The sequence below is a fragment of the Vanellus vanellus genome (genome assembly GCF_965231255.1).
Source record: "Vanellus vanellus genome assembly, chromosome: 2".
NCBI lineage: Eukaryota > Metazoa > Chordata > Aves > Charadriiformes > Charadriidae > Vanellus > Vanellus vanellus.
In genome coordinates, this window is record NC_138906.1 from 168,066,283 (window position 1) to 168,083,681 (window position 17,399).

Here is a 17,399-nt window from a genome sequence, read left to right on the forward strand (position 1 = left end):
GATCAAGATTGATGATATTGATTTCTTGCCCTTGATCTAAGGCATGCTGGATACCACGTGGCCAGATGCAGAACTGCTGCTGCTGGCTCCTTAAACTTCTCCTTGAACTGCACATGGTGGTCCCAGTTACCCGTGGAACACACTGATGAAATCACTGTCACTGACCAGGTGTTTGCTATATAAGAAGTCCCCTTCACTCAGCTTCAGCCAGGATTCCCAAGGTGGATTTGCTCATACCTTAGATTCCTGTTTCCTACCTTAAACACTGGCAGATTCAAAGAACCATGTCCCGCCATTTCCAAAATACTCTGATTAATTCGAGCATCCAATAATGCTCAATTAATGGTGAGAAGATTACAGACTGACAGCAAGAAGAATGGTAATACTGAGTCTTCAGCATCATTGTTCCTGCCCACCGTAAGGGGGTTTGAACTAGAAGATCTTTGTGTTCCCTTCCAACCCAAAAGATTCTACGAGTCTATGATTCTATGAAATAAATCAGAGACCCTGCAAAGACCAAGGGATTAAAGACTTCATGGCTAACTTAAAGATTTGTGATGCCAAGGACCTGATCTCCTACCAGATGGCCCACTGTAATTGGTATCCCAGAGAACAGAGAGAGACATGTTTTGTGGAAAATGACTACCAATGGTATATGATGTGTTTCAGAGGCTCATAGCACAGCTCAGATGGCCTTCAGAGACCTGTGTGGAGGTGAAAGTGTGCATTTCTCTAGAGTTCACAATTCCATACAGGGAAAAATTTGGCCCTGTATGCTACACAGTGCCTCTAAATTCTGTGCACATCCTTTATCACTACTAATATTCACCGATTATGTACAAACTTTGGGCAAACTCTGCCCAGGCCAAGGGTGCATCCAGTAGAAATTTCAGGGTTTCAACTTAATCTGATCTTTTCCATCCTACAAGATATGAATACCTTTAAAGATTTCCTTCTTTTTTTTTAACACTTTTAGGAACAGCACATCCAGGAGGGAAATCACTTCCCAATACGGTGGGGTTTGGAGTGGAAAGCTTCCTCCCCTTCCCACCATGGTCCAATCAAGGACCCCAAATCCCTGAAAAAGAGAGGAGTAAAGAGGAAGATGGTGCACATCACTGCATGTTTTGTAGTTCTGTTTTGCTCCCTTGGGAGCACTGGGTCTGGCAGGGGAGGGTAAAAGGCACGCAGATTTGTTCCTCGTCTTCATGACCTGTCCTGGTACAGTAACCCCATTACTCACTCTGGACACCTCAAGTGCAGACATAGCTCTACATTATGTTGTCAAGGCTGAGACTGGATCCTGCCATGCTCAGAATGGTCCTGGGCATTAATCCATAATGTCATTGCTGCTCCCAGTGGGAGAGGTCAATCCAATAAAGGATCTCAGATGCTTACCAGTACAATGCAATTTCTGGTCCCAAGCCATCCACTTCAGACAACATCTCTCTCAAGGGGTGTTTTAACTGTTTTTGGACACTGCTGGGTATTTTTTCTCAGCAAAGTGACCTCCTGAGCTCCCTGGGCATGCAGTCCTTATTGACCCCCTATTTTGGTTTGCAGATAAGCTCCTTTCTGCTCTGCGTCCTAACCCCTTAGACGTATATCAGCATTTAACTCCACTAGATTTTTTCATAGAATCATAGAATCATTGTTTAGTTTGGAAGAAATCTTAAGGATCATCTAGTTCCAACCCCCCTGCCATGGGCAAGGACACCTCCCACCAGACCAGGTTGCTCAAAACCCCATCCAGCCTGGCCTTGAACACCTCCAGGGATGGGGTATCCACAACTTCTCTGGGCAACCTGTTCCAGTGCCTCACCACCCTCATTTTTTCACTCATGTTGTCCAAGTGGCACGTGATCGGACCATTCTGTCTATCCCTCTGTTAACGAGGGGATTTAATGAGAAACAGAGACAGAAACTACACACAGAGACAAGCCTAAATCCTGTTCCCTTCTGCAATGAAAAACACTAACGATGTGTCAAAGGATGAGCTGGTAAAGGCAGTCTCTGCCCAGCAAGGCAGCCAGGATTAGCATCTTCCCACTGCAGGATGAGTGTAACCGACAGCTCTGCGAAGGAGAGGACACCGAAGGGAGAAATGCCTGCTGACAACTTGCTTGTTCACCCGCCTTCCTCAGAGGTGCACACACACCGAGCGCTTTCATGTGGTTTTCAACCACCTCCGTTCCCCTTCCAGGCAAAATCCTTATTACTGACATCTCTGTGTGAAGAGGGTTTGGCTGTGCGTATCAAAACGTCATTAAATATTTGGTTTAATAACTGCCAAGGCGGCTGCCTCAGCATTGCGCTGGAGTTCGCGTTTCTGGCTCCGTCTTGGGAGCAGTTAGCGGAGCCAGGAGTGCTGTGAGCCGCGAATAGTGCCTGCAGAGCGGCGTCTCCTTGGCAAAACTGCTCTGGGCGGGTGACACCTGACTCCTGGGTTGTCCTCCTGGGTGATTTACTCTGTGTCCTCCTGTAAGATGCTTACCTCAAGAAAATTTAACTCCTCTCTGTGCCATACAGCAGGTGCCCTGTGGTACTGCGGGCGAGTCTTTTAGCTTCTCAGCCCCTCCCCAGTTCATCTTGCAGAGGCGACAATAACAAAGAGAAATACGTCGTAGCTCGTGGAGGACTGAGAAACTGCGATCTTGGGGACCATAGAAATCCTTCAGCTGGAAATACTATTCAGGGAACAAGCTGAAATTACATCAGGCTTGCAAAGCTCTAAGTGTTACAACATGTCACTGCATTTATGGGTTTACGCAGTGTTCTGCCTGTGCTTTATGCCTTTTCAAAGGTGAAAACACGTTTGGCGAAACCGAGACCCTTCAAGCCAGGGCAGATGGAACATGAAAGGAAATTTCACAAATGCCCTTCTTTGATTTCCTATTTGAACAGGCTTTTATGAAAATAGATAGTGACACTCGTATCAGGAAAGGTTTCAATCATCAACTTGGGCTCCACAGTTAGACTTTAATGTGTTCATATATTTATCACCGTACAGAGGCACGCATGTGTCTATGCTAATATGTCCCCTCTGTGCTTTGCACCGAGGTCTGCAATAACTTGAAGAAGCAAATAGCGTGTGAACTCCGCTATGATGTGATTTATACAGTATCAGAGAGGTTCAGGGCGGGAAAGCATTTCATTCCTCCCCGGTGGTGCATACTGGATTTTTCTTCACAAGTCTGTTCTCTGATATTTTGCCTGCTCTGCTTTGAAATAAGTTAAGTGATTAGGCCTCTACGGCTTTCTTAGGGGAAGAATTTTCCACAGTCCTATTTGATCTCCCGCTCCAGACTAAACATTCCCTTTCTCATTTCCCTGCTCACCTCCCCCACTATTTCCACATAAATAATCCCTCTTTATCCCTAGTGTTTCATTTGCAGGGATTCATGCAATAAGAACAGCTTTATGCCGGGTTTCCTCGAAAGCTGAGCTCTGTGGCCTCATTTCCATCCTCCTTAAGTGATTTGCAGAGTAGGGGGAGATTGAAGCTGGTCCTAAATATGTGTCCAAATTGGGCCTCTTTACCTTCATTTGCAGGGACTCGTGAATGTTATGGAAATCAATGGAAAGCTTTGGCCACCCACCCAGCAGCTTTGAAAAATCACATCGCTTATGTGGGTACCCAGAAGTGAGTGATTCCAGCAGCTTTTTTGAATGGTCATGGGGAATACTGGTTTGACCTTGAGCTGTCTGTGCTCTGAGCTCAACTCCATGAAAGAGAGTCATAGTAATAGAGTTAAGGTAGGAAGAGGCCAACCAACTGGGAAAGCACCAGAAACCATCTTGTTGGCCAGATCAGGGGTCTTTCAGCTCAATATCCTCTCATTGGCAGTGGTTACCAAGGGAAAATAACAGAACCAGACAAGCATACAGCATCCTTCCAGCCTTCAGCAACTTGCAGCCCAGAGACCTTCTGAGTAAGAGCTGCTGTCTTTGCCTCTGATAGTATTTGGTGTGTTTCTCTTTCATGCATTTCCCTCACTTACTTTTTTTACTCATAGAAATTTTGGTACCTCTTACACGCTGTGACAAGTGTTGCACAGCTTGACAGCGCTCTGTGCCTGTGAATTATGTCCTTCGCTGCTTTTGCTCCTGCCTTCTGCTAGTTTCATTTGACACCCCTCGATTCCAATATTGGAACAGACAATGCACAGCCGTTCCCTGGTTACCTTGTCCTGGTCACTTATGAACTTTTATTCCATCTTAATAATTTTCCCATGCCCACCTGTCTCCTTTCCATGGAGGGAAGTCTTAATGTACGATTATGGTTGTTGTTAATACGGAGTTTATCCGACGTAAACACACACGCAGCACAGAAGAGATGATCCTGCAGATCAATGCCTCTGTCTTGGATCTCCCCTATCCTACTTGCTGGCTAGTTTAGCTTGAAGTCGGCTGGTAGTTTGTAAATGGATCAGCCTTGACCTCTTCCCTTCCACCCCACCCCTGAGCATCCCAAAGGAAGTTTTGCACAATCCCCAAACTCTCTCAAAGAGAGAAATTCTCTTTTCTCTACAGGACAATAAGTCCTATAACCCTTTAGGCAAGGGACCCCTTGGTTTTCATGACACTCCTAAAAGTGTCTTTCACAATGACTCACAATAGTGGTTTCACACCAGGGACAGATACGTCTTCTACGCCTTGTGCATGGTCCATTTTCACTCAGTAGGTTACCAAGGTGCCTCCGCCCTGTTATATTTCTTTGATCATCTCTAGGTCTTTGTGTTTAACTAAATTTGTCATTAGGTGGATAACCTAACAGAGCTCATGATACACAGTATGGACGTTGGGCAGAAGGCGGCACTTACCCCCAGCCTTTTCATTTTGTTGTCTCTAGATCAATAAGGGAGGTGTCATGTTCAATACATCATTCACCAAAAGCTTTGCCATCTGAAAGATGAAGTCTGTATGAATTTGGAAGGAATTATTTTGCTTGCTAGGGAACTTGGGGGGGTTGTTTTGATATTAGTGTTCACAATGTGCAAAACAGCAAAGTGTTACGTGGGATTTATTTTTGAAAGGGCGGAGAATGAACCACTAGAGCAGCTCTCTTGTGCTGCCATAAGCTTTCATCGCATGGGGCGTGAGGCGGGGACGTCTTCCTGAAAGATTTTTTTTTTTTTCTTTTCTTCCACAGAAGTAGCAAACTGAATGCATGGCTCTCCAGGGAAAGATCACTGTTTTGTGTAATAGAAGGCTGTCTTCAAAATAGCCCCTTCTGGACTTGCTCTTTCCCAGCATAGTAAGAAAGCAGAGTGATAAAATCCTATGGAGCAGCTCTCTCGCTTTCCCCATTGTATAACAAATTTAACTTTCAGATGTTATAAGACATTCTCACTCTTAATCTCCTTTCAGGATCCTTCCCCCTGTTTGCATAAGAAATAACTTTTTTTTTTCACTCATTTGTCAGCTGCTGCTGATTCTCAGGCCCTCGGATACTGAGATAGAAGGTCTACTACAAAAATTTCCAGGGGTAGCACACAAAACTGTGGTGGCTTTATGTAGTTTCGGCATGTTTTTCAGACACAAGATGTCCTGGCCTGCCAAATTTGAGAGAGCTGCCAGCAAGAAGTATCTGCAGCTGGGGTCAGTGGAAGGCTAAATCCAAAAAAACAAAATCGGAGATGGATGTAGTGTGTCAGCAAAGACCCTTTCGCTGTGCTCTATTGATTGTGTTGTGTTGATTCTTTAGTTTTTGCTGTTGTCGCTGCCATCTAATTTAAGGCATTGCTGTTAAATTAAAAGGCATGATTGACTGGCATCTGAGACACATCGCAGCTGTCAGCTGCGAAGATAAACTCCGGATCAGGATGCAAATCTTCCCAAAGATCAAGGGTGTTTGGACGAGGCGTCTAAGTGGAGCTCTCTCAGTTAATTTGTAGTAGGAAAGACCTATTCTTTTGGCATCTCTGCTTAAGATTCAGAACAAGAAATACCAAATATGAGCTTGCCAGTTGATTCTGACCATCTTGAAATTTTCTCCATTTAACTGTGGAGAATTAGAATGCATGGAATCAGCCTAGCGTGAAAAGTAATTTGTTTTAGTACGTGATCATGATAAGAACCAACTAGGGAGGATCAAAAAGCCCCTTAGAAACTGGATTAAAGGCCTCCCTGAATGACAGACTCCAAGGCACTCCAAACAGTCCCATGAGCAGCAGCCTCACATGCGACAGCCACCTTTGCAAAAATCAAGCTACGGGCAAGGACCGTTCTCAAAAAATAAAAAATAATAATAATAAAAAAAAAGAAAAAGCAAAGCCGACCTTGCTGTGTGATTGAGGTGATAGCTGCTGGTTGTGATGGGAACCTCTGGAACTGGAGGTGTGAGCCACAGCTACTCCAGTTAAAGGGAGTAAAGAGCAAAGTGAGAAAGGTCTGCAGTTCTGCAAGGCTGGAGCTGAGCATAACTTCGCTAAGTGGGAACGGGTTGAGTATGTATGTGACCTTCCCAGGCGCCAGTGCTTTTGAAAAACAAAATCCGTCATAAAGCAGTTGCAGCAGACTCATTATTTCTGGATTAAGGACAGATGGCAACTCAACTCTCATCGATCAGCAGGGTGCGGCAGTTTGTTGAGAGCCGGTGAAACAGGACTCCAGGGGCAAAAGGGACCGTCTGCAAAGGAACTAACTTCAGTGGGATTCTGCACTGTATTTCACATGGGTTATTCGTTTCCCGACATCAGCGAGGTCTCCTCCAACCCCATACTTGAAATGTAAAAAGGGGCAGAGCAGGGAATTTTGTGGCAGACAGGTTGGAATGAACATTTCCTGGAAGATGGGGAGTCCATGAGGGTTGTTGCAGCTCAACAAGTCACTCCTGATGAACTGAGTGATGGGGCATGAATGCAGCCACTGCAGTGACTAAATCCCACTTGTGTCTCTTCGCAACATCTGCACTGGGCTAAAAGCGTCTCTACGTTGCCACAGCTCAGCTGCTCTGCAGCCATTGTCGCTCATTCACTTCTTGTTGACCAGCCACCCCTTTCCACCAGCCAGATGCTTTCAAGGAGTGGGCGGAAGAGCCAAGCGTTTTCCTCATGGCACAGCATTTTTTTCCCTCTCTGAGATGGGATGGGTATAACTTCATAGAATAGGCCCTTAACTGCTTGTTTACAGCACCACTAAAAAAGACAAATCACTTGAAACAGTGAATGACTACACCCAGGAAAAGAAGGGAGATTTCAAAAGGTTTATCTGACAGCCAATAAACAGGATAAATAACATGCAGTATTTCATTTGTCAGGACCATGGGACAACCTGATGATAAAAAAGGACTACTCCATAAAGTGGGGAATACCTTTGTCTTGCCTATAAACGCCTGTGTTGATTTAATAAGTGTTCTGGTACTTCACTAGCTTCTCTTTAGTACTCACAAATGGGATGGAAACTGGGGAATAAGGAGAGGAAGGAAGTTATCTGTGCTCAACCTCATAAAGAGATCTCATTCCAGTTAAGGGTTTGAGATCATAATGGATTTTATCTTATTTTGACTGGTTCTCCTGTTGTTGAGGATAAGAAGAGTACAAAGAAGTCATAGACTAGAACCTACACTATCGCCCACTTTTTCCTGTAGTGATACTGAGCACTGAGCAGAAATATATATATTCCTATATATTTTTAAGGGTTTAATGTATCATAATAGGTTACATCCTAAAATGCAGATCTGTTTGTATAACCCATCATCAAACTGGGAACACCATAACAGGCAATCCAGCTGGGGTAACCAGTCTGTATTTTGCTTACGAACACAATCGAAAATGACCTTTCAAAACACTGGAGCAGTTATGCATTTTGACTCAAAAAAGCACACCTAGCAAATAAATCACAAGGGTAGCCAAGGCTTGTGCGGAGCTGCTTTCTCCTTTCCCCAGCCCCACTCCTAATCTGCGAGGGAGTGAGAGTAAAGAAAGACATCCTTAAAAGGGCAAGCAAAGAGTTGATTAGCTCCTAAATGTATCTGGTTACATATATCCTATCAATCAGCTCAAGCAAGGCATCAGGGTATCTGCTATTATGCCAGTCGCCTCTCTTGCAGCTGAAACACAACCTGTCTCCCATCGGGAAATAGGAGACAGAAGCCCATTTCCTCGCGCTGTTAAAAAAAGGAACCAGCAGAGAAAGTGACTTTCAAGGGAAAGACAGTCTTCCTCAAGGTCAAGTGTTTATTGTGTGCAAATAACAACTCCATCCTCCACACCGCTGCCAGGATCTCTGGGCACCTTGCTGGCAGGTTCACTAGCCTGCGTTTCCACCCTGCTCTGTTTTCTCATGTTATTTTCATTATTAAGTATCTGAGCAGCCTCCAATGCATTCAGCAGCGTTAAGTGTTGCTGAGCGTGTGTTTATTTTCACTCCTGTCTTGGAAGCAACAGTTAGAGCAGAGCTAGGCTGGTGGTATTGAGAGTATGAACTGATGGCTTTATGCTGCGGAGGCTTTATGCTGTGCAAAGAGGTAATGCCCCTGTATTCTGACATGGTACATAACCAGGCGGTTGAGGAGCTTTGTTTTTCCAGACAGGGCTGGTGTCCTGCTTAGGATGTGTAAGGAACAGCAGAGACCAGAGCTCAGAGGACAGCTGTGAGCTCCATTGCCCGATAAACAGCAATAGAGGGAGGCTGGGTCAGCTGAAATGGATCATTTGCATCTCTGAAATCTTTGACTTTTGGTGAGAAAAAAAAAAAAAAAAAGGGAGGTTATTTTATTTTTATTTTACAAAGCAGCATTTACCTTTCTCCCAGAGTTTCCTCTCCTTAAGAAACTGTATCTTTCGCCCATTATATTTATCTGTGCCTGGGCATGGCACATAGCTGAATTCCTTGGGTCTGCTGCATCTCCAAGGGTAGCATTGCGTAATGAGAGAATGCACAGCAGGAAAAGCAGCCGTGTGAAAGTGGTCACCTCTGGGATGAAGGGCCACCTCTGCTCCTTCCTGTGAGGTGGGCAAACAATAGAGCCAAAGTGGTCACCAGCTGTTAGAAGCGGGGGCCTATTACAGAGCAGATTTTAACCTGCTGCATATGGCCAATGAGGAGTCAACTGACCACTGAGAGATGTGACAGCTTATCCATCACTTGAAGGGCCTGGATGATCTCTTGCTGTCTTTTTACAACACAAAACCAAGCCTTGCTGGGCTCCCAGCAGGCACCCTGCTGCAAGGCTTTGGCCAGTGCGTGGCAAGCCAGATTGAGATGGCCTTCTTGTTGTTCTTGGCAGCAAGCTGGAAAGACGTAGGGTGGAGAAGGCTGGAGAGGCTCAGCATTTCCCTTCTGCAAGTGGCAGGATCATCCCTGCAGCAAGAGGCTTGCTGGCTCCACCAGCTTGCGGGGCTGTAGCTGGTGGTACAAGGGGGAAAGCTGCGTGTTGCTGACACCAACGCTGAGCATGACTGGGAAAGGAAGCCAAAAAGCACCTTCATCTTATGAACCTCACAGGTTGCTCCCTGTGGGTGCTGCAAGGGTGCTAGAGGGGAATATCGTTCCCCCACCAAAGCTGTCCTTGAAAGCAATGCCTCTATGTGGCTGGTGGTATCTGCAGTGTGGGCAAAAGGAGTGTCCTCTTGGGGATGAGTGGGTGATAAGACCCTTACCTGTTCCCAGCTCCGTTAAGCTGTCTGCACACAGGGACACGTGTTTGTGTGGGGGAAAAGGAAGGAGAGGCAACTTCATCGATACTGGATGTGTATCTTGAAGTGTTTTTTGCAAGTGCCTTCTGGGGTTAGGAACCAACAGGCTACAAAATGTGCACAGGGTCTCCTCAGAGGAGAAGACTTATTTGCCACAGCAGCACAGGAAGAGCTAGACTTGTTAGAAATGGGGCAAGGTTTCCAGGAAGGCAAAGTCCCTGTTTAGAGATAAGGAACAGGTGGTGAGAGGTCAACGAAAAGACAATGCTTCTCCCTTCCCCTTCTATCTCTTGACTTTCTGGGCTACCCTGTGGTGTCTAGTCCTACCACATTTAAAGACATTCCAGTTTCGGGGCTTGGCAGTGGGTATGTTGTGGGGTCTGCTGGGCCAGCAGTGCCTTGGCTTCCTGGGTGTTTGGCTCTCACTGAAGCTGACGGGGATTTTCTGGATTTTGCCCAGGTGGTTGGAACCCGTGGTCGGCTTGGGGCGACTGCACCAAGGACTGCGGGGGAGGCCTGCAGACCCGCATGCGCACCTGCAAACCCCTTCCCAATGAAGGTCTTGTCTGCGAGGGAGTCCTGGAGGAAGGACGGCTGTGCAATAGGAAGGCGTGCAATAGTAAGTGGAGGCATGTTCCCTTGCACACGCGCGAGTGGGTCGCTCTTCTCAGGGGGAGCGCGGCCTCATCGCCGTAAATAATGGAGGATGCTCTAAAGACATGGGGAAAGCACTGAAGGTCCGTGTCAGAGCGGCAAACCCAGGGGAGCATGCGACTTCGGCTGTGCATGGCCCTGCCCTTCCCTGCCTGTCTCGCGGTCACGCATGCACACGCACACGTGCTGACACGCGTCTTCTGACACACACACCTGCAAATGTAGCCCTTTGCCCCCTACAAGAGGGGTTGACCTATAGGAATCTATAAGCAGGTATTCATATGCTGGTGATAAATCTGCCACCGATAGGAAAAAATATAGACCCTTAAAAGCATTTCATTGATAGTTGGAACCTCCCTCCCAAATAAATAAAGCATGCAGCTAAGAGTTGTACTAACCTTTTGGCTTAGTTCACCTTCCAAGACCAGTGGTGTTGTCCCTTTCTTTTACAAAACGAGGCCTACAACGTTAAGATGTGGAGAAAGATCTGTCTGATAGACAAAACACAGGGCTTGAGCAAGGCAAAGTCTTTGGCAGATGCTCCACTCTCCTCCTGTAATGCAGCTGCTCTCCACGTCCTCTTCTCCAGAGGGCAGGGGACAAATTATCAGTGTCAGTCATCAGGGAGATATCGATGGGTGGAGCTGGTGACCTGCACTGCTTTCATCCCCAGTGCTTCTTTTTCACTAGCTGAGTGGAGAGGGGGATGAAGAAGAAAAAACAACAGCAGAAGCAGCTCAGCCCAGCAAATGCAAGTGAATGGTTGATTATAATTATTCCCTTCTTTTTATTTCAAATTCATAGTAGAGAATATTTGAATAACTCCTCCGACTAGTCAAATAACTAGGGAAAGTTCAGCTGTCTTCAAAGGCAGGGAAGTATCTCCTGATAAAGGGGAAGTTCAAATAAAGGGACATAAATATATTCCTCTAATAAGAGCTAAAATGATTTCATGCATTTTTTACCACTTCCATAAATTTAAATCATGTTGCAATTAGGCTTTTTTCTTCTCTTTTTTTTTTTTTTTTTTTTTTTTGTAAATGAAACCTTCTAATATATTTCATCCCCTTGACTCACAGTTGCTAATTTCCCTCTGAGGTTCGCCCACACTAGGGAAATTTAATCTATATCCCCCACGCTTATTGGGGACTTTGGAGTCATAACGCAGCTGTGGCTTGGGGCAGTGAGGGTAAGAGCGCATCCATCTGTGGGCAGGGACCTGGAAGCTGGACCCAAAAGGGGGTCCAGCTGTGGGACTTGAGTGCTACTGAGTGGAGCTGGAGGAAAGGCCACAATGGTCTTGGTGGATAATGCTGTGAAGGAGAAGAAGGTGGAGAAGGTATTGTGGGTGGGTAGAGGGCACTCTGCAGGTGTGGCCCTTCTGTGAACGTGGGGGCCCATGAGACAACAGGCGAAAAAAAATCCTTGGAGTACCCCTCCTGTGCTGGACAAACAAAGGGGGGACCCAACTCCCCAGACTCTTTTTGTAGAATATCCATCCCCATCATTAGCCATCTTCAAAGCCCTCCATGGGACCTGTTTGATTCCTGCAAATACCTCTTGAACTGGGAGTCCCAAGACTGGACACGGTTTTCCAGGTCCAACCTCACCAGCACTGAGCAAGGGGCATAACACCTTCCCTTGATCTAACCCAGGGGCAAAACTTTGCTCCTCTTCATGATAGATCTCCTGAGGTGGCCATGGCAAGGAAGGATGAAGTGGGATGGTGGGAAACCCTGAAGTCTGGAAGTCTGGGTTGGGTTTCCAGCTCCACTCATTGCGCAGAGCACAGCAGCGAAGGATGAATCCCTATTTATTCACTATTTACTCACTCGTTTTTTCCAGAACACAAAGCTGATCCTGAGTGCAGAAAAGCCTGAGTGTGCCTGGGGTGGGGGCTATGATTCAAAAAAATGATTTCACTTGTCTTCCTGTCCTCTTTCCATTATGTCCCCAGTCAACTCTTACTCCTAATTGCAGTGTGGTTAGTTCAGCTGAATTTATTTGGGAAGAAAGGATCTTGAGCGAAGTGGAAGGCCCTAGTTTGGAAAGAAAATACACCCACAGAGTGGGGCAGCACAAATTGATTTATCCCTTTGAAATAAATAAGTTATTTCTGATTAATTTTCCCAAGGGCCTCTTTGCAGACAAACTGCTGAGCCCCTTTGTGACGCTTTCACGCTGGAAAGCATTTGAGGGAAGATATGAACAATTAATCTTTCAAGACTTGCTCATGCATATCTTGAGGTCTGTGTCCTACCTCAAGATGAACTTGTATCTCCTCGTATCTACCAAAGCTGTGCGTTTGGCTCTGAACTTGCTCCTCAGTGAATCTGTCCCTTGTTGCCTTTGCAGCCATGAAAAAGTGCACACAAGAGGGGTGCACTTTTGACCCAGGAAGGGCTTTTAATTTTTCTGCAGATATCATTTCCTTCTCTTTACTGTGATCTGTGCCAAAACCTGAGAGGGTTTAAAGGTAGACTATAAATCCTTCTGGTTTAAATGTGTCACTGTTATTCTCATACTGACTTTTGCTCATAGATTTGTTAGGGATGAGTAGGATGTTCATTCTTCCACTTGAACTGTTATTTTCCTAAGTGTTCATCATACGTTGGAGTTAAATAGATTCTAATTATTTTTTTTTTAATTAAAAGAAATAAAATAAAAAGAAGAAGAACTGGACAGAATAACATCTTTATCCGGAATTGTGCAACATTTCAGTAGCTTGTAATAACACCTGACTAGCTCTCCAGGTATTGTGGAGTAGCTGAGACATTAATATTCTAGTAGAAAACAAACAGGAAAAAATATTCTTTTCCTTGACCAAAGGGCCATCTATAATCCTGACAAAAGAACAAAACAAAACGGGGATGAGTGCTCGGATGTTTTCCTCTTTGCTGTGGAGGCAAATTAAAACCTGTCCAAGGAAATGAATCCCACCACTGAAAAGTAAAAAGTAAAAGTTACTGGCCGAGCAAGTTAGGTTAGAATAACACAAAACCCACAACCGCCTTCAAAACAAGGGTAAGCCCATCTCTTTTCTTTAGCTTCTCCTTTCTTGCTTCTGCCAAAATGTCTCATAAGCTGATGGGTGATTGGCGAGAGTGTTTTAGCTGTTTATTTGGATCTCCAGCAGCAAGGAGAGTTCTTAGTCTGATACTGCATCGGGATTGGCTTCTCAGTGGGAAAAACTTTGGGTGCTGCCACTCAGCTCCCTGGAGCTGCTGAGATGAACTTTTGCGGAGGATCTGTGAGGGTTTCATTTGTTGTTTTATTTTGCCTGGCCATGGCAAATGCACTACAGGGATCTAACCTTCCTTGTCACGCAGCTCCTGCCCCAGGTGGACTTTCTCCAGGTCTTGCCATGCTTTCTCTTCCAGAGCTGCCCAGGTGGACCTTCAGCAGGTCTCAGCAGCGGGAATGGTGGCTCTCAGCCTTTCCAAGAGGTGTCACTTCTGGCAGCTTGGTCACTGAAATATAGGTACAGCCATGTGGTTCCCAGAGCTGAGCCTAAACATGTTGTCTGGAGGCCATAGCGTTGTTCGAAATCACTGCACAGGGATAGCTGATTGACTCCACAGGTGCCAATTGCATGCAGACTATGTTTTTCTACTTGCTTTGGCCACCATCTCTGCTGTTTCATGTAGCGCAGTCTCTTGCTTGATAATCTTCATCTGGCTAAATTTCCCCAGGAATACATATCCAAGCCCAACAGCAAGTGAGCCAGGTAAGTTATCTCCATGGGCAAAACCCAAAGCTGTAAAACACTGAAGAAAAATTGGAACGGAGGTTAATGCCAAACTGGAAAGGAAACTTTGTCTGGTAACAGCAGCTTGGCTGAGGCAGAGCCTTTTTTCATGGCAGCTGTTCAGCTCAAGAGACATAATCTGAAGGACAACATTCAGTGTTTGTTGTAACTCTGTTTTTTCCTTGCTGGAGGCAAAGGACCTGGTGATATCCTCCTCTCCGGCACAGACAGGGGAGATTTCCTCCATCTGTTGGATTTGGCTAAGAGCTGCTGTTTTACAGAGGGAGGAAATAAAGCCAACCCGAGTGTGGTGGCAAGTGCTTGCAGAGAAGCTCTCCAGGCCCACCCCCTTTGGATGGAAGGGGGCACCCGCTGTGCTCTGGTAGCCCCTCTTAGCTGCATGGTTCTAAAAGATGTGGTTGCTTACAACCTGGCATGCCAAGGGTCTTGGTGCGGAGGCTGGAAGGGCAACGTAGCAGGACAACATCCAAACCAGAGGAGGGATGTCACAGGCCCGACCTGGGTGCTGGAATTCGGCAGTGCCGGAGAAATGTAAGAACAATCAGAGATGTAGGCGGCCTGCATTTTTTCCTGGGGAATGAAAATCGGCAGAGGAGCCAGCTGAAATCCTGCCATCCCATCTGGCAGAGGCAATGCAAAACCATCTCTGACATTTATGAATATGCAGAGCGGGCAGCTACAGTCTCCCCTAGGCTGGGAAGGGGGCGGCTGCATCCTGCCCTCAAGCTTAGAAGTGTGACACCAGTGCAGTTCCATCCATCCATGCTGGATATCCAGCATCGAGCGGGTTCAGGAACTACCCCTTCAGCTGCGTAACCGTTAGTGGTGTGAAGAAACGCATGTTGCACATGACATTCAAAGGACTGAGCCTCAGTCTTATTCTCTACCGACCCTGATTTTCATTAAAAATAGCCTTTTTGCTGCAACCACTGAGCTGAAATATCCTGTGCATGTGTGAGAGCGTCTTCGTTCCCCACAGGCCAGGCTAGAATTTGTTGCAAGCTGGAAGAGCACCTTCTCCTATACATACCTGCTACTGCGTGCAGAGACTTCACTCAGTCCCCTCTTTTGATGGTCTTTTGGACATTCCATTTCTGGGAGTCACGCATCTCACCCAGAGACATTTTCACAAGTCTCAGATGTTCAAACAGAGATGTTTTGGGCCATTTCCTTAACTGCAGCAATTGCCGTATATCCAAGTGGCCTTCGAATGACCCTCTTCTCCAGTCCCTGGATGGTAGGGCTTGTAAGTGATTCTGCCCTCCTCACTTTTACTCTTTTAGCAGATGCCAGATGCCCTTAAAAGTCCGTAGCCAACAGCTTCTCCTTCAGTTTTATTGTACTGAGATACATTTACCCCATTTCAATGTTTTTTTTTTAATCATCCCTTTCCACTCTTTGCTCCAGTCCACCCTTTCTTTCCCACCACCCCAGCTTGACTGAATAATTTTCATGATGCTGCTATTTTCTTTGTCTCTCCTGTTTGGGGGATGAGTACAGAGGAAAGAGTGTGTAGCTCTGGTGAGACATGTTTGGATGGTAAAACCTTGGCCCATACCACTGCAAAGTCTCTGCATTCATTTTTTTTTTCCTTTGGTTGTGTTTCAAAGTGCTGTCTGACACATTACACGTTCTCATTAGAAGTGTTGGTCACCTGCTTCTTCTTCCCACTACTGCCAGCATTGCAAGATGATCCTCCCCATCCACATCTGAGCTATGTTCTTCCAAAATCTTACACGCTTTCCTTTGCTTGCAATTGAAATATCTCGGTGTTTCAATCCCAAGGGGCATTATTTCTCCAGCCTTCCTGAGAGCTTCTCTGCAGTACTGGGTATTTCTTAGAACCACAGAATCATAGAATCATAGGGTTGGAAGTCATCTGGAGACCTCCAGATCATCTAGTCCAACCCCCCTGCCAGAGCAGGGACACCTTAGAGCAGGTTGCACAGGAACGCGTCCAGGTGTGTTTTGAATGTCTCCAGAGATGGAGACTCCACCACCTCCCTGGGCAGCCTGTGCCAGTGCTCTGCCACCCTCAAGGTAAAGAAGTTCCTCCTCATGTTTAGGTGGAACTTCCTATACTCAAGTTTGTGCCCATTACCTCTTGTCCTGTCACTGGGCACCACCGAAAAGAGCCTGGCCCCATCCTCCTGGCACCCACCCTTTAAGTATTTATAAGCAATATCTATAAGAAACATAGAATAATTATGACTGGAAGAAACCTTTAAGATCATCAAGTCTAACCATAAACCTAGTACTGCCAAAACCACCACTAAACCATGTTCTTCAGCACTACATCTACGTGTCTTTTAAATGCCTCCAGGGATGGCGACTCAACCACTTCCCTGGACAGCCTCTTCCTATCTTTGATAACACTTTCGGTGAAGAAATTTTTCCTAATATCCAATCTAAACCTCCCCTGCCACAACTTAAGGCCATTTTCTCTTGTCCTATCTCTTATTACTTGGGAGAAGAGACCGACCCCCACCTCGCTACACCCTCCTTTCAGGTAGTTGTAGAGAGCGATAAGGTCTCCCCTCAGCCTCCTTTTCTCCAGGCTAAACAACCCCAGTTCCCTCAGCCGCTCCTCATAAGACTTGTTCTCCAGACCCCTCACCAGCTTTGTTGCCCTTCTCTGGACACGCTCCAACACCTCAATGTCGTTTTTGTAGTGAGGGGCCCAAAATTGAAGACTGTATTTGAGGTGGGGTCTCACCAGTACGCAGTACAGGGGGACGATCACTGCCCTAGTCCTGCTGGCCACACCATTGTTGATACAGGCCAGGATGCTGTTGGCCTTCTTGTCCACCTGGGCACACTGCTGGCTCATATTCAGACGTCTATTGACCAACACTCCCAGGTCCTTCTCTGCCGGGCAGCTTTCCAGCCACTCTGTCCCACGCCTGTAGTGCTGCAAGGGGTTGTTGTGACTCAAGTGTTGTGACTCAAGACTTGGCCTTGTTGAACCTCATACCATTGGCCTCGGCCCATTGATCCAGCCTGTCCAGATCTCTCTGTAGAACCTTCCTATGGTGTGCCATCCTCACAGCATTTATACAGCAGGGATGTAAATCTAGTCTAGGTCTTCCTTTCATCCTGCCATTGTTCCTCTCCACTCACCCTGCTGTGGGAAGTGGGCTGCTGAAATCCCACCAGTTCCCTACTGCTTTTGTTTTGTGGCCTCCACCCCCTAAAATTCAGGTGCATAAAACCCACAATACAGCATCATTTGCACCAACTATGTCTTGTGAATAAGGGACCTGGCTTTGTCCTGCTTTGTTCAGAATCACAACTGATTTTTGCATATATGCAAGGTAACTGTCCAGGTTAAATCT

At 46.2% G+C, this 17,399-nt stretch overlaps 1 protein-coding gene across 1 annotated transcript in view; it reads left to right on the forward strand.

The window, feature by feature from the left end:
• Positions 1-17,399, forward strand: part of ADGRB1 (adhesion G protein-coupled receptor B1) — a gene marked incomplete at both ends in the record, with an annotated part of 212,136 nt that overhangs the window by 36,373 nt on the left and 158,364 nt on the right. Inside the window, one exon of the mRNA XM_082499435.1 lies at positions 10,102-10,260. Within this exon, the coding sequence (XP_082355561.1) occupies positions 10,102-10,260 (159 nt within the window). The remainder of the gene's footprint in view (positions 1-10,101; positions 10,261-17,399) is intronic.